The 25575-nt window shown below is 41.2% G+C and overlaps 3 protein-coding genes across 3 annotated transcripts; 2 read left to right on the forward strand and 1 right to left on the reverse strand.

Moving 5' to 3' along the window:
• Positions 1 to 11: 11 nt before the first annotated feature.
• Positions 12 to 11044, forward strand: ints9 (integrator complex subunit 9). Its single transcript, XM_079996942.1, has 17 exons — positions 12 to 190; positions 999 to 1126; positions 1822 to 1882; positions 1996 to 2058; positions 2166 to 2305; positions 3091 to 3177; positions 4961 to 5081; positions 5665 to 5799; positions 6353 to 6464; positions 6545 to 6725; positions 7381 to 7441; positions 8338 to 8509; positions 8849 to 8973; positions 9201 to 9368; positions 9731 to 9829; positions 9991 to 10128; positions 10716 to 11044. The coding sequence occupies exons 1-17, from the start codon at positions 182 to 184 to the stop codon at positions 10890 to 10892; spliced, it is 1977 nt and encodes a 658-aa protein (XP_079853068.1). The 5' UTR covers positions 12 to 181; the 3' UTR covers positions 10893 to 11044.
• A 610-nt stretch (positions 11045 to 11654) lies between these two features.
• Positions 11655 to 15970, reverse strand: glrx5 (glutaredoxin 5 homolog). Its single transcript, XM_079996972.1, has 2 exons — positions 15592 to 15970; positions 11655 to 12788 (listed from the first exon to the last, which is right to left on the reverse strand). The coding sequence occupies exons 1-2, from the start codon at positions 15875 to 15877 to the stop codon at positions 12616 to 12618; spliced, it is 459 nt and encodes a 152-aa protein (XP_079853098.1). The 5' UTR covers positions 15878 to 15970; the 3' UTR covers positions 11655 to 12615.
• Positions 15971 to 16724: 754 nt separating this feature from the next.
• Positions 16725 to 17683, forward strand: prkrip1 (PRKR interacting protein 1). Its single transcript, XM_080020842.1, has one exon. The coding sequence runs from the start codon at positions 16731 to 16733 to the stop codon at positions 17292 to 17294; it is 564 nt and encodes a 187-aa protein (XP_079876968.1). The 5' UTR covers positions 16725 to 16730; the 3' UTR covers positions 17295 to 17683.
• Positions 17684 to 25575: the final 7892 nt, after the last annotated feature.

Below are 25575 nucleotides of genomic sequence, written 5' to 3' on the forward strand. Positions count from 1 at the left end.
CAAAAGGTTTTTTTGAACGTTTGTAAGATCAAGGCCTGCGGGGGGCGCTAGAGCACAGGGACCAGCAGCAGAGACACCGCCGAGGGAGAGCCGCTGGCGTCACACAGCAGTGGGATGCTCTGCTAGGCTAGCACTGCACTGCCCACTAAAACACACTTGTTATTCTGCTCTAGATGTCAAAATGAAACTGGTGAGTGGAAAACTGCGTCATATAGACATTGATAATAACTTTAATTCCGTTTAAGCATCGAGGCGATTTTTTTTTTTACCTTAACAAGCCAGTCTCTTGAATGTATGTTAGCAGTTAGCTAACAATCATAGTAGCAGTTGTGGAAAGTAACCAAGTAAAAGTACTTCATAACCTAACTGAATGATATTTTCCAAGTAGTATATCTCCTATATTGCTTACTAGTATTAAAATTATATTTAAAAACAATATCCTTAAATACAGTCACGTCCATTTAGTTAATAAAAACAGCGTGTTTTAATTTATTTAGAAACGAGCTCTGTTACAGTAGTTCAGGGCACCGGATATGACGAGTATTTTTTCCCCCCAAATATCTCCATATCGATTATTTGCCGATATTTTGGGGGTTGGCTAATGACTATTCATGGTTTCAGAAGGTATAACAGTCTACGAAGTAAAAAAAAAAGTGAATTATATAAGTCTAATACAGCCTTAAAAACAACATTTAACTATATCACGGTATTACGATAACCAAATTCCCGGACGGTACTGAGTCTCATTTCGCGATATTGATATTATAACGACATATCGCCCAGTCCTAGACTACTTGTACATTTGATATTTTTAAGAAAATGTAAGGGCATGCGCTTATATATTTTTACTGAAGTATAAATGTCAATGTGGTACAAAAGTTACAAAAGTCATTCTGTGGCAGCCATGGTATTATTACTTCTTCCACCACAAGGTTTGAAATGTGAACATGTTTGAAATGTGTTTTTTTCGCTGTGTTTTTCCCTCCATGTCTCGCCAGTACTGCCTGTCAGGTCACCCCACGCTGCCTTGCAATGTGCTCAAATTTAAATCCACCACCATCATGCTGGACTGTGGCCTGGACACCACCTCCGTCCTCAACTTTCTGCCCCTGCCTTTGGTGCACAGGCGAGTCCACAGCAGGGAAATACTACGATGCTGTCGCAGATAATACGGCACTTTGACTTGGAAAAAGTCACTTTTCCTGCAATCTCTAACTATATACTAGAACACATAAAAATAAATCTCTAAATGGGTTACAGCCAAATACATATTCTTTCAGCCACTTCCCTCACTTCCAGTTCCAAATTCAGTTTTCAATGTCTACGTCATGATACACCCGGTTATTTTATGTTGCAAGGTGTCATAAATGTGGTCTATTTTTTTTTTAATCACATAATCCTGTAAACTCTATACAAATAATAAACCAAGTTTTGTCGCCTGAAGTGAAAATATATACGGTTTGTAAAACTTACATCATACGGTGTATACAATTCAAAGAGTGGGAGTTAAAACTAGTGAACTTAAGTTAAAAAAATAATAATCATTTGCAAACATAGCAAAAAAATACTTAAATAATTTGTCAAGGTAAATTATTTGGGCAGCAAAAATGTTTATTTAATATAACTCACGTTCATATCCACATTCAACCCAAAGGTAGTTTTCATATGTATATGTACTAGGGACACTACCTTTTATCATGTTTTAAAAATGTATTGGTTTGCCCCAAGCAGAAACATTTTAAATTCTCTATAAATCCTCATTGGGGTCTTAACTATCAAATTTATAGTGAAAGTTATATATTTCAACTGTTTTCTCATCAGCCCAAGACTTTCCAAGTTGCCTGGGTGGGTCTCGAAGGATGGAATGATAAACTTGGAGAAGGTGCGAGAAGCCAAAATGTGGTTCTGTTTGCAGACAGTGTAACAGTAAATATTTATTTGACACTATGTTGCAACGATGCTGTCCCTGTTGATTCTTAATTGTGATGTGTTCAGGAGCTGAAGGAGTGCGCTGGGAGAGTGTTTGTTGACTCACAGCCAGAATTCTGTCTTCCTGAGGTAAGAAGACCCATAATGACTGCATACAGTACATTAAGTTAACTAATGAAATTAAATGAATCAACCATCAGATATGAAAGCGCGCTAAATGTTTCAATCCAACACAGAAAGAGTTGCTGGATCTGTCCACCATCGACGTGATCCTGATCTCCAACTACCACTGTATGATGGCTCTGCCCTACATGACGGAGCATACAGACTTCACTGGAACCGTATACGCCACTGAGCCGACGCTGCAGATCGGACGGTAGGGAGACAAGAAACATCCAAATAATCCCATCAAGACATGGATGCACACACACACACACACACACACACACACACACACACACACACACACACACACACACACACACACACACACACACACACACACACACAGAGTATAGGGCTCATTATCATGACAGTAAAATCCAGGGCATCATTACATCCATTGTAATAAGAAAATAATTCGCTGAGGGACGATCGTGATCTTCCATGGTCTCAGTCGAAGACCCCAAAATCTGAAAATTTGTGTAATATTTGCCCTTTTTTATCAAATTAATTTTGCCTGTTTGATTTATGTCCTTGAATGCAATTTTGTATATATACTTTTATCAGCTTATTCTTACCCAGATTTTAATTAATTTCACTCTTTGAATTATTTTATTATCCTGCTTTGTAAATGAATTTTGCTTGTTTGCTTTAATTGTTACTATCTGATGCATTTTAATGTAAAGCAATTTGAGTTATATGTATATTATGATAACAATAATAATCCTAATAATAATTTATTATTAATAATTTTATTATTATGAATAAAGTCGGATGAGGTTCACTCCTCAAGTCATCTTATTCAAGCTTTAGGTTGTTCCACCTGCAAAGTGCATATATGTAAAGCATATATTTCACACTATTTTGATTTCCTCATCATTGTCATAGGTGCCAGATAACCTGCATGTTTTAGTTGGCCCGAAGCGTTAAACAAAGTTGGATTATTTGACTATCATTACCTTTTATAAAAATGCCTGTTTTCTGTCATCGCTTCCTCAGACTGCTGATGGAGGAACTGGTCAACTTCATGGAGAGAGTTCCCAAAGCCCAGTCTGCCACCTGCTGGAAGAACAAGGAAATTCAAAGGTGGTTCTTAATATATACTGTATATACAGGTACCTCTCATAAAATTAAAATATCATAAAAAAGTTCAATATTTTGTCACTCATTTCAGAAAGTGAAACCTATATATTATATAGATTCATTACATGTAGGGTGAAATATTTCAAGCCTTTATTTCTTGAAATTTTGATGATGGTGGCTAGAGATAATGAAAACCCAAAATTCATTGTCTCAGACAATTAGAATATTGTGGAAAAAGTACAATATTGGAAAGTCATGGTGTTACACCCTCATCAGTTAATTAACTCAAAACGCCTGCAAAGGTTTCCTGAGCCTTGATATGGTCTCTCAGTCGGGGTCAGTAGGCTACCCAATCATGGGGAAGACTGCTGACTTGACAGATGTCCAGAAGACAGTCATTGACCCTCTCCACAAGGAGGGTAAGCCACAAAAGGTCATTGCTAAAGAAGCTGGTTGTTCACAGAGTGCTGTATCCAAGCATATTCATAGAAAGTTGAGTGGAAGGAAAAAGTGTGGTAGGAAAAGGTGCACCAGCAAAAGGGATAACTGCAGCCTTGAGAGGATTGTCAAGCAAAATCCATTCAAGAATTTGGGGGAGCTTCACAAGGAGTGGACTGAGGCTGAAGTCGGCGCATCAAGAGCCACTACGCACAGACGAATCCGAGGCATGGGCTGCAAATGTCGCATTCCTTGTGTCAAGCTTCTCCTGACGTCTCCAACGTCAGAAGGGTCTTACCTGGGCTGTGGAGAAAAAGAACTGGACTGTTGCTCAGTGGTCCAAAGTCCTCTTTTCAGATGAAAGTAAATTTTGCATGTCATTTGGAAATCAAGGTCCCAGAGTGTGGAGGAAAAGTGGAGAAGCATAGAATCCACATTGCTTGAAGTCCAGTGTGAAGTTTCCACAGTTAGTGATGATTTGGGCTGCCGTGTCATCTGCTGGTGTTGGTCCACTGTGTTTTCTGAAGTGTATAGTCAACACAGCCATCTACCAGGAAATTTTAGAGCACTTCATGCTTCCTTCTGCTGACAAGCTTTATGGACGTGCTGATTTCATTTTCCAGCAGGACTTAGCACCTGCCCACACTGCCAAAGGTACCAAAAGCTGGTTCAATGACCATGGTGTTATTGTGCTTGATTGGCCAGCAAACTCGCCTGATCTGAACCCCATAGAGAATCTATGGGGTATTGTCAAGAGGAAGATGAGAGACACCAGACCCAACAATGCAGATGACATGAAGGCTGCTATCAAAGCAACCTGGGCTTCCATTACACCTGAGCAGTGCTCCAGGCTGATCGCCTCCATGCCACGCCGCATTGATGCAGTAATTTATGCAAAAGGAGGCCCAACCAAATATTGAGTGCATAGAAATGAACATACTTTTCAGAAGCCTGAGATTTCTGTTTAAATTATCCTTTTTTTTAATTGATCTTATGTAATATTCTTATTTTCTGAGACACTAAATTTTGGGTTTTCATTATCTATAGCCACAATCATCAAAATTTCAAGAAATGAAGGCTTGAAATATTTCACTCTATGTGTAATCAATCTATAGAATATATGGGTTTCACTTTCTGAAATGAGTGACAAAAAATATTTAACTTTTTCATGATATTCTAATTTTATGACATGTACCTGTTTTTGGGACCGATTGAAAACTGACTTTGTGAAAATAACAAAGTACTTAGTTCCACCGGTGGCTATTCTGAAACTGTAGAGTTTAAAATGGTTGTAAAATGTATTATTATGTGTTTTAAAGGTAGAAATAAATGTGTGTTTTGATATTAGGATGCTACCTGGTCCGCTGAAGGACGCAGTGGAAGTGTGGACGTGGAAGCGATGCTACAGTATGCAAGAAGTCAACTCTGCCCTCAGCAAAGTGCAGCTTGTAGGATACTCACAGAAAGTGGTAAATCATTAATATTCTTTTATACCTTGTTCCCATTGGGAATACACTGACACAAAATTCATATTACGCATTAGAAACATCTTAATGCCTCCTTCAAACAGCGCTCAAAACGCAACTTTTTAAAATTGCTTGTAATGTCTGAAATTCTCCCTTTTCTCCCACTTTCCATTTGACTTGTATTTGTTTGTCATTCTTCCACCATCGTTTTCCTGTTATCTTGCTTTTATGCATTTGTTGTATTTTACTACGTGATTTATTTTTGTTTATGTGATGTCAAGTGTCTTTGAGTACCTTTTTTTAAAAAAATATATATTTTTTACAAATAAAATGTATTGGTAGTAATATTATTTATGATGCTTGATTTAAATTAATATTTTATTTATATTTTATAATTGAATTAGTATTATTTTTATCTTTTAATCCCAGTAGACTGTTCTTGGGTTATCTTTTTAAATATTTGAGACATGAGACATTATCGTTTCTGGCCATCTTTTGATCCCCTTGTGCTCTGTAAGCAAGTGTGTGCTCGTGTTTCTCACTCAAACTGGAACTCAAACTGGAACTCAATCTCCTTGTTCCCCAGGAGCTGTTTGGGGCCGTGCAGGTCTCCCCTCTGAGCTCTGGCTACTCCCTGGGCAGCTCCAACTGGATCATCCAATCACATCACGAGAAAGTCTCCTACGTGTCGGGCTCCTCCCTCCTCACCACACATCCACAGGTAGAGCAACATTTATGTGGAATTATATATTCCCATTGAGACGACATTTCGATTTATTCATTGATTTATTTTATTTATTCATTATTTTGTTTTATTTGTATTTTTTTGGTGCTGCGTATTGTAATGTTTGCAGTTAAGTTGCCACGGTACAATTATTATTATTTTTTTTATAAAAATGTATTTTGTTTACTACTTGACTATGATGTAACCTTAGCTAAAGCTGGATGAAGTCATTTTAGTGTAATTACAAAATATTTTATTTTATCCATTGGCAAACAATTTGTTGAAAATGGCTGAAGCTATTGGTCACACTTAATCTCGCCAACAAGACAATTAAATAGCACTCTATTAAGCAAAATTTGGTCAGTGCTTGTTTTAAACCATACAAAATGACAAATCATTTCAATTTCTTCAATCACATAACTCAACTATAATTTGGCTGAATTAAAACACAACATTTGCAGTTTTGCTCTCGGTTGGCTCTCCACAATATAATCTGGAGGGCAGTCATCTCATACTTGAGTTAATTTTCGGTCACTTCCTCTGGTTTCAGCCGATGGACCAGAGCTCCCTGAAGAACAGTGACGTTCTGATACTGACGGGCCTGACGCAGATGCCGACCGCCAACCCAGACGGCATGCTGGGAGAGTTCTGTAGCAACCTGGGTGGGTGTGTACATCTGTGTGTGACAGCTTCATTAAAATATAGATGGTCCTTTCATCGTTTTGTTGTTGTGATTCCACAGCCATGACGATCCGTGCCGGGGGGAACGTGCTGGTGCCATGCTACTCGTCGGGAGTGATCTACGACCTGCTGGAGTGTCTGTACCAGTTCATCGAGAGCGCCAACCTGGGCACCACGCCCTTCTACTTCATCTCACCCGTCGCCAACAGCTCCCTGGAGTTCTCCCAGATCTTTGCTGAGTGGTGAGATGCTGCTTTTTAATTTTCAGACCTATTCCTTCAAGTAGAATCACTTTGAGACAAAGGAAACGTTAGGTGGGATCGGCAGTTAGATCGATCATTTGGTGTCATTATTTTCATAGTTGATACAGCGACACCAAACTATACTGATGTGTACGGACCAATTGTGTTTGTAAGTAATAGATATCGCCTCTAACAAAAAAATGAAAAGAAAATGATAAGTTCAAAGATTTATAAAGATGACACACTTTTGTTTTACAAAATATAAAGTGGAATAAGTAGAATTCAAGATCCAAGATTCAAGAGGTTATTCGAGGTTAATAAATCACGATGACTGGAACTTGGGCTTAATGTGAGATATTATATATTTATTTAAATATTCTGATTTGCATATACACTACATACACTACATTCCTTTGAAACATATATAAATATATATTTTATTTATTTTGCAAATCATTAAGTGGTTAAAATCTTAACATTTTATAATCTGGAAAACACATCCATTGGACTGTTCCTGTGTTGGTTGCATTTACTTCTATCAGTAGTAACTACATAGATAAGAACACTGCTATTAACCAAGATCATCGGTTGATGAAACTCAATGGAAATTCAATCACTGATTTTAAATCTACGAATGAAACATTCAATTCCCCAGGCTCTGCCACAACAAGCAATCCAAGGTTTACCTTCCAGAGCCTCCGTTTCCCCACGCAGAGGTAAGTGGGCTTGGTGCTTCACTTAGAGGAGGTTTATAGACGTCGGGCCAATGACACGCGGGGGGAAAAAAGCATCACAGTCACAGACACCGCTTAATAAATACCCTAGAAAGAGGAAACTCATGAATGGATCAATATTGTTATCAGAAGAATCCTAGTCCAAAAAAAAGGCCAAGCTGGTCCCGGGGGGACAGTTTAATGTGGAGCTCAGCCACTGCAGCCCTGACTCCATTACCACTCCCTAAATGATTACATTATACTTTTTTTTTTAATTTTATAATAGATGGATAAACACTTCATACATTATTATTGCAGTGTCACAGCAGCTGCAATAATAATGATAAAGTAATGGGATGAGAATATAACAAAGAAAATGGCAATATATTAAGTGCACACAATAAAAACATGGTTATATACACTGAAACTAATGATAAAAATCAAAAATATAACGAAAAAAATGTATATAAAAATGACCTAAAAAATAAACTGGAAAGATTTGGTCATGTACCATAACTAATGAATATAGGAACCTGCAGCTGGAAAACCACCAACCCAGATGACAGGAGAGTTGGTTCACGAAATGTAATTTAACCAGTTCAGCTTCATTTTGATCTGCTTACAACACAGTCAATTAATTATATTATATAATTATAGAACCCAGAATCACGATTGTGGCGCCTCCCCTTGCGGCTGCCTGCGTGAGCACCTTGTGTCGACTACACACATTTTGGTATGTTTTAGTATTTTTACAGCTTATAGAGCTTATTGTGCGTAATCACCAGGTGTCATGACATTTCACTGCATATATGTATGACCGTATGTATATGTATGTGACAAATAATCTCTTGAACTTGAACTTAATGTGGTTATGCGTATGTTGTCCTGCGTGCCCACAGCTGATCCAGACCAACAAGCTGAAGCACTACCCTAGCATCCACGGGGACTTCAGCAGTGAGTTCCGCCAGCCGTGCGTGGTGTTCACCGGGCATCCCTCCCTGCGCTTCGGTGACGTGGTTCACTTCATGGAGCTCTGGGGGAGGTCCAGCCTCAACACCATCATCTTCACCGGTGAGTTTTTGGCCGCACACGCGCAGACATTAATGAGGGCATGGGTGGGTTTACAATTTGCGTATTCAAAGATTCATATTCATTCTCTATGAGGGTAAAGGTTTAGAGATGCTGCAATTCCATTTCCAGTAGTTTATCGGGCATCTTTTGTGAAAATGGTAATATAAAGAAATGATTATTCAATTTAGAATATGTTCAAAATACATCTACGGGGTAGGTGATACACAATAAAAAGGTAGTGAGTGAAAGAGGCACAGCAATTAAATTACAAACTGTGTCTTCTCTTAGTACGAGATGTATTTTTTAATAAAAGTCTTTTGAATTAACCCCTCGCCCCAGAGCCGGACTTCTCCTACCTGGACGCTCTGGCTCCCTACCAGCCACTGGCCATGAAGTGCGTCTACTGTCCCATCGACACTCGGCTCAACTTCCACCAGGTCTCCAAGCTGCTGAAGGAGGTACAGGTAAGGTCTCCTCTGTTCGATGGAACTGTGGAAACCGGACAAAATATGGAGCCACAAAATCACGTTGATGTGGATCGTACCAAGAAAATTAAGCGTTTTGTGACAACGTAAGAATAAGGGTCAGATCTCACAAAATACTTCCTTTGTGGGACTCGTTCTGATATTTTAAGATAGCGTGGAGGGTTTTTAAGCTTCCCACAAGACGAACCATTGTGCCCTCTCTACAGCCCCTCCACGTGGTGTGTCCGGAGCAGTACACGCAGCCCCCGCTGTCCCAGTCCCACCGCTCGGACCTGATGCTGGAGCTGCAGCCTCCGCCCATGGCCTACCGCCGCTGTGCCGTGCTCAGCTTGCCCTTCAGACGCCGCTATGAACGCATCCACCTCCTACCAGAGGTGAAGTGTTTTCACGATATGTTCTCCCGTTGTGGTGTAGAAAGGCCACGAGAACACAATTAAATATCTAGTCGAATGTTTGGCCATTTGACAGTTATTCAACTGTTTAAGTGTTTCAGCACTAACGGGATATCATTGTTGTTGTTTTGGATTTGTTCAACTTTATTTAGTCAGAGATATAGCTCATTGTTTTGGATTTAATTCAATGTCATTTAAGAAATAGAAAAGTGTACACAACTTATTATGTGAATGTAAAATGTGTGTTTTATGCTTCAAGAAATTATGTTTTGGTGTATAAAAAAAATAATATGATAATAAATGAGTGGTATTGAAGTTTTCCTGTTGGATTGTGTTTTTGGCAGCTTGCCAGGAGCCTGGTGCCATCTGAAATCAAACCTGGCATCTCCGTGGCAACGGTGTCTGGAATACTGCAGTCCAAGGATAACAAGCACATGTTACAGGTGTATTTATGTTTTTATAGATATTTTGTGTGATGGATATGTGTTTGTATATATGCAAACAGCAGCTACAAGTGTCTATCATTTTCCAAAATAAATGATTAAATCGTTTTGTTTTTTTTCTGTCAATATCCAACTGAGGTTTTCCTCTTGTGTGTTACCAGTCAGTGCCTAAACCCCCTCCTGCAGCCCCCTCTAAGAAGAGGAAGCGTGTCATGGAGGAGCCTCCGGAGGTGCTGGCTCCTAAACCTCTGCTGAGCGGTGCTGTGCCCCTGGAAGCATTCCTGGCAACATTGCACAAGGTAAGATGCAGGTTCTCAGCAGTTAAAACATCATTATTATATTTTAACAACAAAAAAGCTCAATGTTGTCCAAGACTCCAGTGTATGAAATATTTGATATTTTACTATGGCAACCAAGGCAAAATTATTTTCAGAATGTGTTAATACAAGGCGAAAATAATATCACAGGTTTGTTTTTAACTGGAAGAGCAACAGTCCAAGAACAAGGTCTATTACCGAGAACAGTGGTTTTCAAAGTGTGAGGTGCGACCCCTAGTGGGAAGGAATTGCAGGGGGTGCCAGGAAGTGTAAAGTATTGTGTATTTTTGACTTCACTTTTAAGCATTAATTTGAAATGGCTGTTATTAAATTTGATGAATGTGGGTATTCAAGCTTTCTAAATCTAATAGAAAATTTTGAAGCTGTCTGTGTGGTATTGGTTTGTCCTCCCCATGTTTGCGTGGGTTTTCAATTGGAACCAAAATTTCCTCTAAAAGCTTTTGTCTGTGAGTTAACGTGCAACCCTGGACCTGTCAAAAAGTCAAATCTGGGCCGTGGTTGTCAGCAAACAGCTGATCGTACACCTCTCTTCCCTCCCCGCCCCACAGCACGGCATCACCGAGGTGAAGGTGGAGGAGACAGCGGATGGACACATCCTCCACCTGCAGGCGGAGGACACGCTGATCCAGCTGGAGGAGGACGGGACGCACATTGTCTGCGACAGCAATGAGCCGCTGCGCACCACCCTGCGCGACCTAGTGCTGCGCTTCCTGCAGAAACTCTGACCTCACTTCCTGTCTGTCTCACGCTCGTAGTGGGGTTTCTGGACTGGGGCACAGTGGAGCAGGGTGGTGGTAGGTCTGAGAAGACTGGGAGGAATTGGTGAAATAGACCTTTAACCCAAGTCTGGTTTGCATCCACAGCGTCGTATCCATAAAGCCCAATTGTATTTTATTTAAATAGTATTTTGTATTAAAACTTCATTGAGAGGTTGTGTGAGCATTTTACCTTTTCATTCTAATTCACACACTTTGAAGCTAAATCATCATAAAAGGCGGGAGTTGTGGTTAAAACTTCTGGGGAAGTAGCTCCACAAACTCCCTCGTCTAATAATGAAGCCATATAGCCTCTTCTGTGCTCGAAAAGTGCTGATCACATTGAGTTTTCCCTGGTTTTGTTACGCAAACCGCAACGTAATAAGCATTTTTCATAATCTCTTTTCCGACAGATTTAATTTAATCCTGCATCGGTTGGAAAGACGCTTATAATAGAGGTTAACGAGATTTAACATGTTTTTTTTTTTCATTCCACATGCCCTAAATTCATTGGCTATCCACAAGAGCCACTCCCACTTCTTGTTTTCCAGGAAGTATAGCGATGTCACTCAAGCAAGGTGGAATTTAATTATCAGTTTGAAGATAATTCAGAATGTGCCTTTTGTTGTGGAGCAAACCTGAATTGCCTGTTCTGTGCAAGTTATCATTCAGAGAAACTACCAGTGCCTAATCTATTCCATTCTGGTTAGATTTCATTGAACAAGGTCCTGGTTCTGTGTGTTGAAAAATATTTTATTGATAAATTGTGCGCATGCCACTAAAATACATTCAATATCATTGCAATGTACAATATCTTACAGTGTATAACATAGCTTTGCTTAAATAACTAGAGCAGGCAGAAGGACTGCCCATGTCTGTAATTTTATAGGCTCAGTCCAAAAAACAACTCGACAAACTGACAAATACTACAAATCTGGAACAAAACGGCAAAACCACGATTATTAAACTGCTCCCCTCAACACAAATCCACTTTAAAAAGACTGATCCTCAAACAAAGAAATAGGTGAGTCATGGGAGGAGGGAAGAGCATTGTTGCGTTTCAGAATGTGCGTTCGGTAAAATAAGTTCTTCAGCGGTCAATGGGACAACAGAGAAGAAGACTGAAGCCAGTGTCACGAGTCTGAAATAAAATGTAAAAAATGTGAATTTACATCACCAGGTGGACGATGCTGACCATACAAATAGGACGACGCCCCATGGCTGATCCCTGTCAGCTGTTCTAGTGACAAGGGTTCATGTGTAGCTATGGGTTTAATGTTAATTATTATTATTATTATTATTAATAATAATAATAATAATAATAATTCTGGACTGTGGGAACTCCACCCTTTGGGATTAAAAAAAAAAAAAAAAAAAGGGGCTCCGTGTGACTAAATCCTCTACGAAGGCTCTTTAACGTCGGATCTTTGTCCGAAAGGGTGGGGTTGGGTTTAAGCACTGGCGTGATATCTCATTAGATGGAGACGGCCCGTTTATTTCAGTGTAAAGGGTTTCTACTGCGAGTGCTCAAACCCACAGTTCCCCCTTCAGACCCCGACTCTGCCTCGGGTCGGACGGGGACGTTTCATCCTCGCATCAGCAGGCCAGAGTCGCTTCTCATCTCCGGCCGACTCGACCCTTTTCCTTCTTTTTCTTTTAAGGTAGTGAGCCACATCGACCGTCCGCCCCGCCGCTACTTGGACTCCTTCTGGGCGTCCAGCAGCGTGGACCGGATCCCCAGCTTCCCCAGCTCCTCCACCAGGTCCCCGTTCTGGTGCATCTGCAGCAGGATGTCGCAGCCGCCCACAAACTCCCCATTGAAGTAGACCTGCGGGATGGTGGGCCAGTTGGAGAACACCTTGACCCCTGGGAGAAATAAGTTACAACAGGATGAGACTTTTATGGGATTAAAAGAGTCTCATAAGCATTCACTAACAAATGTCATGTTTGTAACTCGTCAAACACACACTGTGTTTGACAGATACAAATCACTCTGTATTTACTTGAACACTTCAAGTAAATACAGAGTGATTTGTATCTGTATCTCTATTTTTTGTGCCACACAGGGTGCGGTAGAAAAGTCTCAAATGGATTCACACGGATAGTTGGAGATTCACAAATGCATATTCCATTTAAAAATGTGAAGTGTACGTTAATCACTCCGGTTTCCAGCAACATTAAATAGGATATGTCATTAGGATTTAATTTTTTTTTAGGCAGACCTGTTTCTATTTGAAAGCAGCACATGGTTGTTCAAACACATTAACCCCTGAGGTTTTGGAACAAGTTAAATCGGTTCAAGGTCATTCAATCAAAACTATATATAGAGCAACTGTCGGCAAGCAAATGCAATTCATGGTGCTTTACATATAACAGATTAGGAAAAGATAATAGATATGCAATACAAATATATACTAAAGGTAATTAAGGACTAGTCAGCTCCTGTCTATAGACGTTTTCTCTGTAGGAAAATTTTCATTGTTCTAAGAACTTTTGGGGGAACCCTCCCTTTTATGTGTCCACACTGCAGGTACTAGGAACGATCGTAGTTCTTAGAACCGTGTTGTGACTAGCTTTTTTAGCTCCTACTCCAGGGCAGAGACTGACACAAGAGGAAGTGATGTAAGTGCACCGTGTTTGATCAGGGTACAAGTGCTCAGTCCACTGTCCCTCACCGGTTCCTCAGACTGAGGACAGTCCGTCCCCGTCGAGTCGCTTCGTTATGGGCGGGGACCAGCCCACGTACACTCAGCGGTTAAAAAAATAATAATAATAAAATAAAAAACAGTTATAATTAAATTTTTATTGTAGATGTATTTATTTCATTTATGTTATTTTCCGGCTTCATTTAATGATTTAACATGTGAGCCAGTGCCTTACAAAAGTCGGAATAAGGCATGTTAGAATGGCTAGAATGCATAATCTGAGTGGTATTTTCAGCAAAAATAAATAAACAAAATAACAATCAAAAACATGTTTTGGGGACCTCAGAGACCTATATCAACTTGATGAAAAAGGAGCATAAACGGTCCCATTAAAGCCTTCACTGAGACTTATCTTCCTTCTGGAAATCTGATTTTTAAACCAAGACTATTTTAAGCCATGACTAAGAAAGGTCATTCCTGTTAGTCCAGATTAAAAGTGGTATTTAGTCCAAGATAAGGCCTAATAGTGTTACAATTCTTAAATTGAGACAATGGGGCCATCCGAAAAGGTTTAATCAATGGGACAGGAGATTGGCTGTTTATCCGTCAAAAAAACAACCTCTAGGACTGAACCATGGGGAAATGTTAACGCTGAAAAGGTCATTTTGATGCCATCGATACTTCCAACCTAATTCAGTGATAATTGGGGGTGTTTTCATAATTACTTGTGTGGGGTTCGAGAGAAATAGAGTGGTCGCCTTTACAAAACAGATCAGACTGAGTTATTTCTAAATCTACTGAAAGAGTTAAGGAATAAGAATAACCTTTTTCTTGGTTATTGTTAGGTTACCGTTTATTGAAAATGTTTCCTATCTTCTAGTTAATTAAAGGTCAGTATGTGTCATTTATTCTTGCTTTATATTGATTCTAGGCTTATTGACTTTTGTTAATTCTAGGATTACAACTTATTGTCTATCATAAGCTTTATGTAATAGCCTTTTTTTCTCAGGTTTATCTTAATATATTGTAGTTAATCCTTGTGTGTATATTAAGTGTATATTGTCATTTTTTCAGGTTATCCTCAGGTTTACTGCATATTGTCATTTTCTTCTTTATTTGCATTATTATTATTGCCTACTTTAACGTGAACTGCTCTGACACTGAAACTTCGAACAATTAATCTCCCTTACCAGGATTAAATGTGTTCTGCTTCTAACCGGCTGTGTGTGGCTGCTGTTGCATGTTATTGCATGATCAGCCTCAACTCGGGAAAGAAAAAACGAAAACATGCTTAGGTGACGTGAACGCTTCAAACCATTCCCCTGTTCCTAAAACCCAAGCGATCCCACTTGCATCTCAACGTAACCGTGTCCGTTCGCCATCCTGTTTGGATGCGGTATCTGGAGCAGTGCTCCTGTGGCAGTTACTTCCACTTGTTTGGACTTAAGACGAACCGCACCCCTCGGCCCGGCTGCAGAGGGCTGATAAAATGCACCCGTCCGGACTCGGGGGGACTCCAAAATCCATTCATGGGGGATTATCCCTATTTATTATAGACAAGGCTTTACTCGGGGAATGAGCAGCGCAAACATTCAACTTCACATTGTGGTTGTGTTGTGTTTTGATAGTGGGACGAGGTGAAATCTGTGGAAATGGGGAATGAAAGCCAGATGACTAGGCAAAAAAAACGGTTCACTTCTATTACAGCTGTTGAATGGATGTTTGGCCAGTGTGAGGCGCAAAAGTAACTTGTCTATTTTTTATGCAATATATATGGATATCGTTTAGGGTTTTTGATATCGTAATATCGCGATATAGTTACACATTGTATTTAAATGAGAATCACATTAAATAAATACACTTTACTGAACTTCATTAAAAAATAAAACAAACAATATTTTAAGCGAAAATAACCGACGCCCCCATCTGGTCACCGTACCCACAGACAGCAGATAAACAAACAATAATCGACACAACGGTAGAAGTGATCGCGACGTTCAACTTGACTCGACGCAGCCACTGACCGTCTCGGAGGTCCTGGTCGTCCAGGACGTTGTAGGCGGCGTAGGCGTCCACTCCGTGCATTCGGAGGATCTGCACAACCGCGTTGCTGAAGCCGCACATGGGCTGCGCCGGCGTACCCTTCATGAACACTACCACCTTGTCCTTCTTCACCATGTCCTCCACGTCCCGCGGCCGGTCCGCCGAGACGCACAGGTGCCGGGCCGGCGCCCGGCACCTAGCCGGAAGGTAGGCCGACGCCCCGGCCCGCAGACACATCGCAGCGCTGGACCTGATGAGGTTGTTCATGGCGGATCGCTCGGTCCGGACTTCGGTGCTTCTTCACCTTCTCGGGAACGACTTCCTTACCCAGTGCCACTCACAATGTAGTCGACCTATTCCGAAGGACTCTCGCCATTGATTGGATCGCGGCGCGGTGACGTCATTGTGAGCTGGTGTCTCATTGGTGGATGGAGCTGTCGATCATGTTTAGGTTTGGTAAGTGTGACGTATACGTCGAAACTTTTAGTATGTTTTTGGAATTAATTAATTAATTAACTAATTAATTTGTCAAATGAATTACATATATTGTATTTCATATTTAATAATGATATTGTATTTAGGATTAATTGTTTCGTGTTTAATTTAATTCACTAGATAAATACGGGTGAGAACGATTTCCGGCTCTAGTGACTTGTTTTTTTCGTTTTAATTTTTTTATAAGAAGCACATAACACAACATTTTTATTTTTACAAATTTTGTTCGATTTCATAGCATTTTGTTGGAATATTTTGTATGCATTGTGTATGGATTTTCACGTTGTCAATTAATATAGAAAATATAATAACTAAAATATAAAAATGTTAGACAAATAAATATAAAAGCTGAAAATGTCTAAATATCATTTGAATTGTGCCAAGTAAAAATCCGTTTATCTTAAATATCTTCAAAATAAATATCTTAAAACTTCTTCTTCTTCTTCTTCTTCTTCTTCTTCTTCTTCGTCTTCGTCTTCGTCTTCTTCTTCTTCTTCTTTAAATGCTGTAATCGCTAGTTCAAAAAATAAGCACGCTAACGTCAACGATTTCCGGGTCACGCATGCCTTTTATAAATTTCCGGTTCCGGCTGCAGGAGACGGAAGTGAGGCGTTTTGAAACAAAAATGGCGGCGCAGCCTCCGAAGAATGGAGCTGGACGGGGCGGGAAGCCTCCTGGGAAGGATTCCCAACCGCTCATCATCGCCAAAACCCCCGCGGAGGAGCAGCGGCTCAAGCTGGAACGGTTGATGCGGAACCCGGACAAACCCGCCCCCATCCCTGATCGCCCGAAGGACTGGAACCCGCGGGCCCCGCCGGAGTTCGTCCGCGACGTGATGGGCTCCAGCGCCGGGGCCGGGAGCGGGGAGTTCCATGTGTACCGCCACCTCCGGCGCCGGGAGTACCAGAGGCAGGACTTCCTGGACAAGATGTCCGAGAAGCAAAGGAGCGACCTGCAGTACCTTGACAAGGTGGAAGAGAACCAGCGGGCGGCGCAGGAGAGGACGGCGAAGCGCAGGAGGAAGAGGGACAAGCTGAAGCAGAAGAAGCTGAAGGCGAAGAAAGCGAAGGAGGAGGAAGCCGGGAAGGAGGGGAAGAGCTCCTCCGGCAGCAGCAGCAGCAGCGACGACGACGAGAGGGAAGCTGATGATGATGCCGAGGCCCCCAGCTTCATTATGGGAAAGAAGTGACCAAGGCACCGGCCTGTTCCTGTATTCTACCCTGCAAAGGGAAAACGCGAACCCGCATTGGGTCAATTAAGCAACAATAGTGGAATTGGAGTTCCTATTTCCAAAGACTTTGCAGCATTACCTTGTTTAATAGGCAGGGAAACCAGGACTGTATGGTGGATTAGCTGGGGAAATCCCGACCTCTTTCCAATGCTGGTTCCTTTATGTTTTTTTTTTTTTTTTATAGATCATGTTTTGCTTCAGCCGACATCCAGCACTGCCATAACATTGGGCGGCTTTTATAATCTGTTTATCATTGAGGAGTGAGACTTTCCTGAATTTGAGCCTTGCAACCCACTCACTCTATAAGATGAGGGTCAGTGGGTTGTGCCTAAACATCAACCGCTCAATACCGTTTTATATATTTAAAATTTATGATGTACATCTTTTAATAAACATACAACAATGTCAATGAAAGATGTCTGCTTCAGTTATTCCTTTCTATGACTAAATCCCCATCTTGTTGGTATTTTAATGTTTGTTATTATAAATGGCGATAATGTGATACTTGCTTCAATTGTACCTCTCTCTGTCCCATTATACCTCTGGTGTTTACCTGTATTGCAACGTTGTGTAGCTGCCCCGTGCTCATCAAACTGCACGTATGGCCCAACAAGGTTGCAGAGAGAAACTCAAAGAATAAAAAGGCGTGACTCCCCGAGGCTCGGGAGTATCACGTGCGATGTTCCTTGGACATGTCCGGTTTCAGAGTAACCTGCTTTCCACGGCGGTGTTGGCCTGGCCTCCCGTAGCCATCACCTTTCTTGAAGCAGGGAGAGTGAATCAGCCTCACACGGTGTGAATTGGGGAGAGCTGTTCCCATCAAACACTTAGAACTGGCACATTGCTGCTGAATTCTATTTTTTAGATTTGTTTTGAAAATCACTTAAACAGCAATCGTATTGATATGAGGTGACTGTTATCGGCTGAGAGTCCATGAAATGCAGGGAACTCGCTTGTAAACATAGAAGCATATTGGCCAACTCGGAACATCTTTTATAACCCATATATAATTTTTGCAATCTCATGACAAATGTGGAATAAAGTTATTCTGTTTTTCAGGAAGCTGTGTTGACATGGTAATGAGTAATAGATAGGTAAGGTGGGGTCACTGTTCTGTTGGACAGAGATGGTTTTCAGTCACACAGGATGTTGATCAGATATTAATCTACCTAATTTAAACTTTGTGATATTAGTTTTATCATCTTTTACTGCTGCATTATAGAAATTCAATTAAGATCCTCACCATATCATGAAATGAATTTATTCTTATTTAATTGTGATAAATGAATAATGCCAAGAACATAGAACAAATGATTTCTCAAGAGTTCTGTAGTGTTTGATTTAGCTTTACTTGAGAAAGGAGAGATTTGGACTAATCTCACACTTTACCGTATACTTCAATGTAATGAACTACAATTGTGCTTCAATGTAGTATTTAGAATAAATATAACATATATAATCCATCAACATTGTGTATAAACCCCTTAATTGTGGTCACAATAACTTTTTACACTCCAGATCAGGACATTCTGGTAATACTTTGAATGGAATCAATATCTATATTCTTTTACTTTCCCACCAAACTGCAGGACCGTTGCAGTGCAGCAGGGGGCAGCTTTCGATATCCTTTGGAATATCTTTCATTTTCCCTCGCACATCCACCTCTGAAGGTGACAGCCTTCATTGAAGTTTAGCAGCTGTGTTTTGCATTCAGGTTTCAAAGCAGTGCTGAGTGGAGAATACCAGTTCAACTCAAAAGGTTTAAGGCTTAAATGTGTTTTCTTTCATCTAAATGCAAATAAAAAGCCTGCATGTAGGGCCGGGCTGTAAGTGTCAGGGTGAGGAATGGAAAGGTGAATGTGTGACCTTGTGTAAATGCTCTGTCTACACTTTAAATCAGTCCACCATGTTGGATCACAAGGAAGTCACAAAATCACCACGGCCACCAACATGTTTTCAATTTACTTGCCGGGTCCGTGATTCGTTCTCTCTAAGGAATGTGAGTGTGGCACAGGTATGATGTTGGCTTCCAACATGCAAATACAATTTCGATTAAAATGTGTATTACTTTATAAAAATAAGGAAATGGTGAAAATATGATAATATGGCTCCCGAGCCTCTGAACTTGTGAGAACTCAAAATGAGAGGGATTTAGTGTTTGACGGCTTTTATTTTTTCTTTTCGTGACCCGAGCATAGGAACAGGATGGAGAACAAGTTTCAGCTCTGAGAACCATGTTGTTTTCTAATGTTCTCAGTGTATTCCCAGTTTTTCTCTCAATCTTTAAGATCAATTCCTGCTTCCAACTCTTTACTGGCTCAGTATCATCAAGCCCCAGCTGTCACTGCTCTCTCTTCCTGTTCCTCCTATGGGGATCAATGTGTTATTTTCAATATATTGTCTGGTGTCTTCACAAATTCTCAAGACGTAAGGGAGCTGCACAGATTTGTAGCAAACAATGGAAAGATTTGCCACCACTTGAGTTTTGGGCTGATGCCGTACTTTACATTACCCTACAGCTGAATGCAATGATGACCCTCAGGTCGCATCTGGAATTCATATGCAAATATTGTGATGTGCGATGATTTCATGATCAAGATAACACGTTGTTCAGTATTTCCCCACCCTACCCGTTGACTCATTTATCTAAGTAAACAAAACCATACAGTCCTTTTTAAGGGCAAAATATCACATGTTCTGGCAATTATCACTATTGTAGAAACAAAACTTTATTTTCGCGTACTTTTTGGAGGTGATGGAAACAGCATCAACCTGCAAGAGAAGTTCAGGAATGTCGCATCTAGTCTGGACTGGAAAAAGCCAGTCAGCCAGAGAGACCAGTGCAACCTGCAGGCTATTGCTGCAATAAATATTAATTTCATCAGTCCATTGTGCTTTAATCTGCAGAATTAGTACACACCGCACTGCATACACACTGTGCACCCACTGTATTCGTTTTGGATTAAACCACAGCCCCTAAGTCTGCAGTACATGTTTAGTGGGGTGTGGGTGGGTGGGTGGGGCTCCACAGGTGATAAAAAACAATGGAAGGAGCCTCAGCGTGTTCAGGCAAGAGTCGCATTGCACTCTGACATTTCTTCATTTCATTCTGGGTAATAAACCTGGCAGGAGCTTGAACAACTTACAGCGGTACGGTACAGGCATTCTCAAATCTGTGGAGAACGGATCCTGAATAGTTGGATCCCGGGGTTCCACAGGGTTTAAGGTTCTGCAGGGTGTCCCAGGGTTTTCCAGGGATCCAATGGCGTTACAGGGAGAAGAGTGTCCAGATGTTCCAGGTGAATCGGTGGAGACCAGTGGTAACGAGACTCGGCGCCCTCAAGGTACATAGATGCCAATACTCAACATTAAGAATTTGTATGCGGGTGTGAGGTCATGAGGTACTTTGACTGTCTTCACTGTCTGGAAAGAAACATTCAAGTGCAATAATTTTGCCAGGAAGAGGAATGATGCCTCATCTACAAACTTTATTCCCATTTCAAATGATCTTTCCTGCTCCCACTTTTCAGTCAGTGGTAATAATATGTTGTGGTCTTGAGACCACAGACCTTGATCTTTGCTTTTTACAAATTTAACAAAAAATGTAAAACCAAAAGATAAGGCTTTATCCACCCACTCCTAGCGTAGGGTTTACCAGCTTCATTTTCTTTATGGACAATTTTCTCTGCCACCACAACATTCCCTGACAGAGTTGTGTTGTTACCTGCTCATGATAACCAGATGGGTGTGTCTCACTGTATTAGATTTTGAAAAGCTGCCATTGATACAAAATTATTTATGTCAATTCCGGTCGTGTCCTGTTTCCTGCAGGGGAGAGGACGACCGTGCAGAAAAGAACCTTCACCAGATGGATGAATCACTACCTTCAGAGAGTAAGGACGCTTCACGACCACACAGAATATTTTGTTTGTGCCTCACTACTCGGGTTATACTATGAAACTATACATTTCTGCTTGTTTCTGTGGTTGATTCCAGTGCAATCCTCCTGTTGTGCTGAACGACCTGTTCGCAGACGTCCAGGACGGCAGAGCACTGATGGTTCTGCTGGAGGAACTGTCCGGCTGCAAACTGGTTAGAATCCAACGAGAAATATACCCCCTCCCTGAAAGAATGTTGCAACATTTCCTGTTTCTATGGAAATTCGGATGCCACCGCCCAGATGTATCCTCAGGTAAGAATAGGCTGGCTGGTCCGAGAGCCAGTGGTTGAAACCAGAGGTGGAAAGTCCGGGTCCAGAATGTACAAAAACCACTCCGGGGTTTTGAGTCAACCATTATCTAATCATCACCCACCCAGAGGTCCAACTGCTGGATCAGTGCATGGTTGGAGCAAAAACATGGAAACTGGATTTTTTCTTTCTTAACATGGAATTGTCCACCAACTGAACAGCGAGATCTTGGTTTTCTATTCTCCTGCCGACAAAGAAATGTTTATTTCGGGGGGGGACCCTAAATTTCCTAATGAGTGGATGCTGTGTGGCCTTGTGATGGACCGGCATCCCTCAAGCTGGAAAGTTTCACCACTTCCCCACCCACACACTGTGACCAGCAATAAGCAGGTCAAAATAGATTGGGAAGTGTAATTTAATGTTCACCTTGGAGGAAAATTTCATCCAGAGCAATGAAACCAACTCCTTATTTCGACATATTTCTGTCTGTGATTCGATGTGAATTCTATTCTGTTGAATTGTTGCTTTCCTCTCTCAGCGTGGCTATGCAGCCATCTTGTGTCGTCAAGGTGATTTGTCGTTGCAGGTTTATCGCTTCCGACCTTCCACCCACCGCATCTTCAGGCTGAACAACATCGCCAAAGCGCTGGCGTTCCTGGACGACCGGCATGTGAGGGCGCAGTAGCGCTTTGCCGTACTGTTTTTCCTCATTCGAATTGTTGACGCAACAAGCCGACCTGGTGGTTTACTACTTTGTGGTCTCCGCCTGCACAGGTGAAGCTGCTCGGCATCGATGCCTCCAGCATCATGGACGGCGTCGCTCCTGTGGTCCTCAACCTCGTATGGAATATGATCCTGTTTTTCCAGGTTGGGTTTTCAGCTCATTCTCTACACACTTTGATGTCATTCTCAACTTGTAGTCATCCCTTGTAGGAGTTGTTCATTCTTCTTCGATTTCATCAACTCATAGGATGAAATCGAAAAATTATTTATTTTGCAACTTAGAATCCACGGAGAGCATTATTTTTTAAAACAACAACAAAGCCCTACATTTTGGAAAGTTCTCATACAGATAAAAATGACTTTTAATAACGCGACTCTTTCCGTTACTATCTATACGGTTGTTGATTTGGAAGATACTGTGTTCTCGTTATTATTATTTTTATTTAATGGACAAGCAACATGAAACCAAGGCACCATCACCAGACCAAATTTTCAAGGGGCGATAGTAACGGGTGCAGACCAAAATGTCCCTGGACACAATTGGATGGAACTACAACCAATCAGAGCATTGGATAGACCTACAACCAATCAGAGCAATGAAACATGTGACGTAGCGCTGAGCGAGTGAGTTGCTAAATTCAACTTTTACCAAATCCTGTTGGGAGTAACATATCTTTCTTATCAACAAAAGCTTTTTAGAGAAAATATACCATCCAATCCACGATAGCGGATTCAATCGACTGTTCTACATCAGTGGCAGCCATCTTGGAAAGGTGCATCAGCAGCTCTCCTCTGCATCGTCATCATATCGAACCCGCCCCATATTAGATAAACAGTAGTGGTTGGCCCAACCCTGGCAAGTTCAGGTGGAAATCTGTTAGAATGGGAGGGTGGCCAGATGGATTCTGCAGAGCAAATGAAACAGGAGCTGCAGATTCGTCTGGTTCGAAGGCTACATGAGCCTGGTATCTGAACTAGGATCTGAAACCTACACCTGTATCGACGCATCCCCTAAATACTTCAAAAAACACCAAATTAGCAAACAAATACACTCATATATACAGTGTCAGCATTGCAGATTCAAACACACACACACACACACACACACACACACACACACACACACACACACACACACACACACACACACACACACACACACACACACACACACACACACACACACACAAATTGCTCCCTTACCTCATGTCATTTCCTCCTCCAGATAAAGGAGGTGACGGGCGGCCTCCACAAGCGTTTGTCCTCCAGCCTCTCCTCTTTGTCCAGCAGCAGTTGTCCCTCCTCTGGCAACCTTTCACCCCCGTCTGGGGACATCAGTGGCTACTCCAGCTACACGCTGCCCACAAAGGGCAGGAGGGCAGCCGGGGCAGCAAAGTTCCATGGGAAACCTATAAAAGTGCTCCTGCAATGGGCCCAGAATAGCACATCCAAGTAAGTTGGAAGTAGGAGAAATATAACACTGAGTTTGTAGTGTCATTTTTACACCAAATTTACAATGTATATGCAGGTTATTTAGACGCGGGTAAACCCGCTAAAAATAGGTGATTGACTCCTTTCCCATTGACGGTAGACAAGTATGCCTTTCTTTTTTTTTCTGTTGTCTTTTGACATCACAAACACAACTTGGGGTAGTGCTGGAGTGTCTCGGAGCCCGGCGGGGAGCGTGGGGGGTCGCCACTCCGTGCATGCCCGGTCCCCACACTGTAGACATTTCATGGACCATGTAACCTTTCCCACTAAAGACAAAACCCAGAAGTTAGCGGGTGTTGGTGGGGTTTTTGTGCAGTGGAAAAGAGGTAGAGGTATCTTCGAGTCATCTTCGAGTGGCTGATAAAAAATATAACATGACAGACACTGCTGTTCCAAGGAAGCAGTCCAAAACCCTACAGGACTTTAGTGAGAGGCATTCTTGCTTAGATTTTCTTTCAATACTGAATTGTGTCTTATTTCAATGTTACAGTGTTTGTTACCATTCAATATAAACAGTGTTCAAGTCCCATGAACTTATAAGCATTTCATTATTTAGAAAATTATAGACAGTTTTACTTTGGTTGCTAATTTCACATAAAAGATGATATATAAATTTGTTTTAGATAGAAAACAGAAACCAAAAGGACACAGCATCTTGGGAAAGGCAGAACAAAACAAAATAATAATGATTAAGAAAATGTTGTAAAAAAAAAAAATTATAATAATAATAATAATAGATAGAAGAAGATAAATTAAAATAAATAAATAAAGCCATCCAAAAAAGCAAAAGGATAAACTATCTGTGTGCACAGTCCTATACTTAAAGATGTATACCAGAACTTTTGCCCCATTTTTTATATACTAGATAACCATTTTCGATTTGGAATACATAGCCAGTTACCATGAAACTACCTACAACATTTTTCTCTCTGTCCAGTTGAAGATATAACCAAAGTGGAGGAGGAAAGTTGAACCTTCATTTGAAAGACAATGAAATGTTTGCGGAAACTTGCGCGCTGCATTGACAAATGGCGGCTGTAGTAGAGAAATATTTGACCAGTGAAGCCAAGCAACGACAGATAAGGCTCGTTCCTTTGTTGGCAGCATCTCAAAGAGAGAAAAGTGATACAGTGTGGTTTTGTTTTTTCAGGGGAATGGAGTTAACGAGTTAACACAGTCAGAAACAATTCCCAAATGCTGCACAGTATCCTTTCAATCAGAGCTGCGGGTTCACCTTGATGTTCTTTGTTTGTTTGTTCTGGCTATCCACCATGCTGTCCTTTGTGTTGCTGTAGGTTTGGGGTGGAGGTGCATGACTTTGGGAGGAGCTGGAGGAACGGATTGGCCTTCTTGGCCTTGATTAAGTCCATAGACCCAGCGCTGGTGGATCTGAGGGACGGCTTGTCCAGACAACCGAGAGAGAACCTTCAGGAGGCCTTCAGAATCGCCCGCAGCAACCTGGGCATTCCAGCTCTACTGGAGCCTGAAGGTAAAGGAAACATTTCAAAGGGCTCACCATTGATCTGTTCAGAATCACAAACAAACAATGCAATCTCTCAGATGGAAATCGATTTTTCTTCTGCCAGATCATTTCTTTGTTTGAGCATACTGTAGTGTACTGTATAACCTGGTTCCTGGGGAAGTAGCACACTTTCAATAGTGAGTCAGAGGGAGTCGTGACCTGCTTTGTACTGATACCTGCCGCTTAATCCTGCAATCTTCTGACCAGCAAGGAAGCTACAATAAGTCATTTGTTTGATGTAAAACACACAGCGTGGACATGATGCTACGCCAAAGAACCATCAGGTGCTGTCTTTGCTGTCAAGTGTTGCCAAT

Source organism: Zeus faber, assembly GCF_960531495.2.
Source record: "Zeus faber genome assembly, chromosome: 2".
NCBI lineage: Eukaryota > Metazoa > Chordata > Actinopteri > Zeiformes > Zeidae > Zeus > Zeus faber.

Bases quoted from the DNA above. Each gene is read 5' to 3' on its own strand.
- ints9 (XM_079996942.1), top strand. The intron at 1,127-1,821 runs GCGAGTCCACAG...TTTTCTCATCAG, and splicing joins CCCCTGCCTTTGGTGCACAG to CCCAAGACTTTCCAAGTTGC. The intron at 5,800-6,352 runs GTAGAGCAACAT...CTCTGGTTTCAG, and splicing joins TCCTCACCACACATCCACAG to CCGATGGACCAGAGCTCCCT.
- glrx5 (XM_079996972.1), bottom strand. From the start codon at position 15,877: ATGAACAACCTCATCAGGTCCAGCGCTGCGATGTGTCTGCGGGCCGGG. The intron at 12,789-15,591 runs GTCAGTGGCTGC...TATTTCTCCCAG, and splicing joins CGACCAGGACCTCCGAGACG to GGGTCAAGGTGTTCTCCAAC.
- prkrip1 (XM_080020842.1), top strand. From the start codon at position 16,731: ATGGCGGCGCAGCCTCCGAAGAATGGAGCTGGACGGGGCGGGAAGCCT.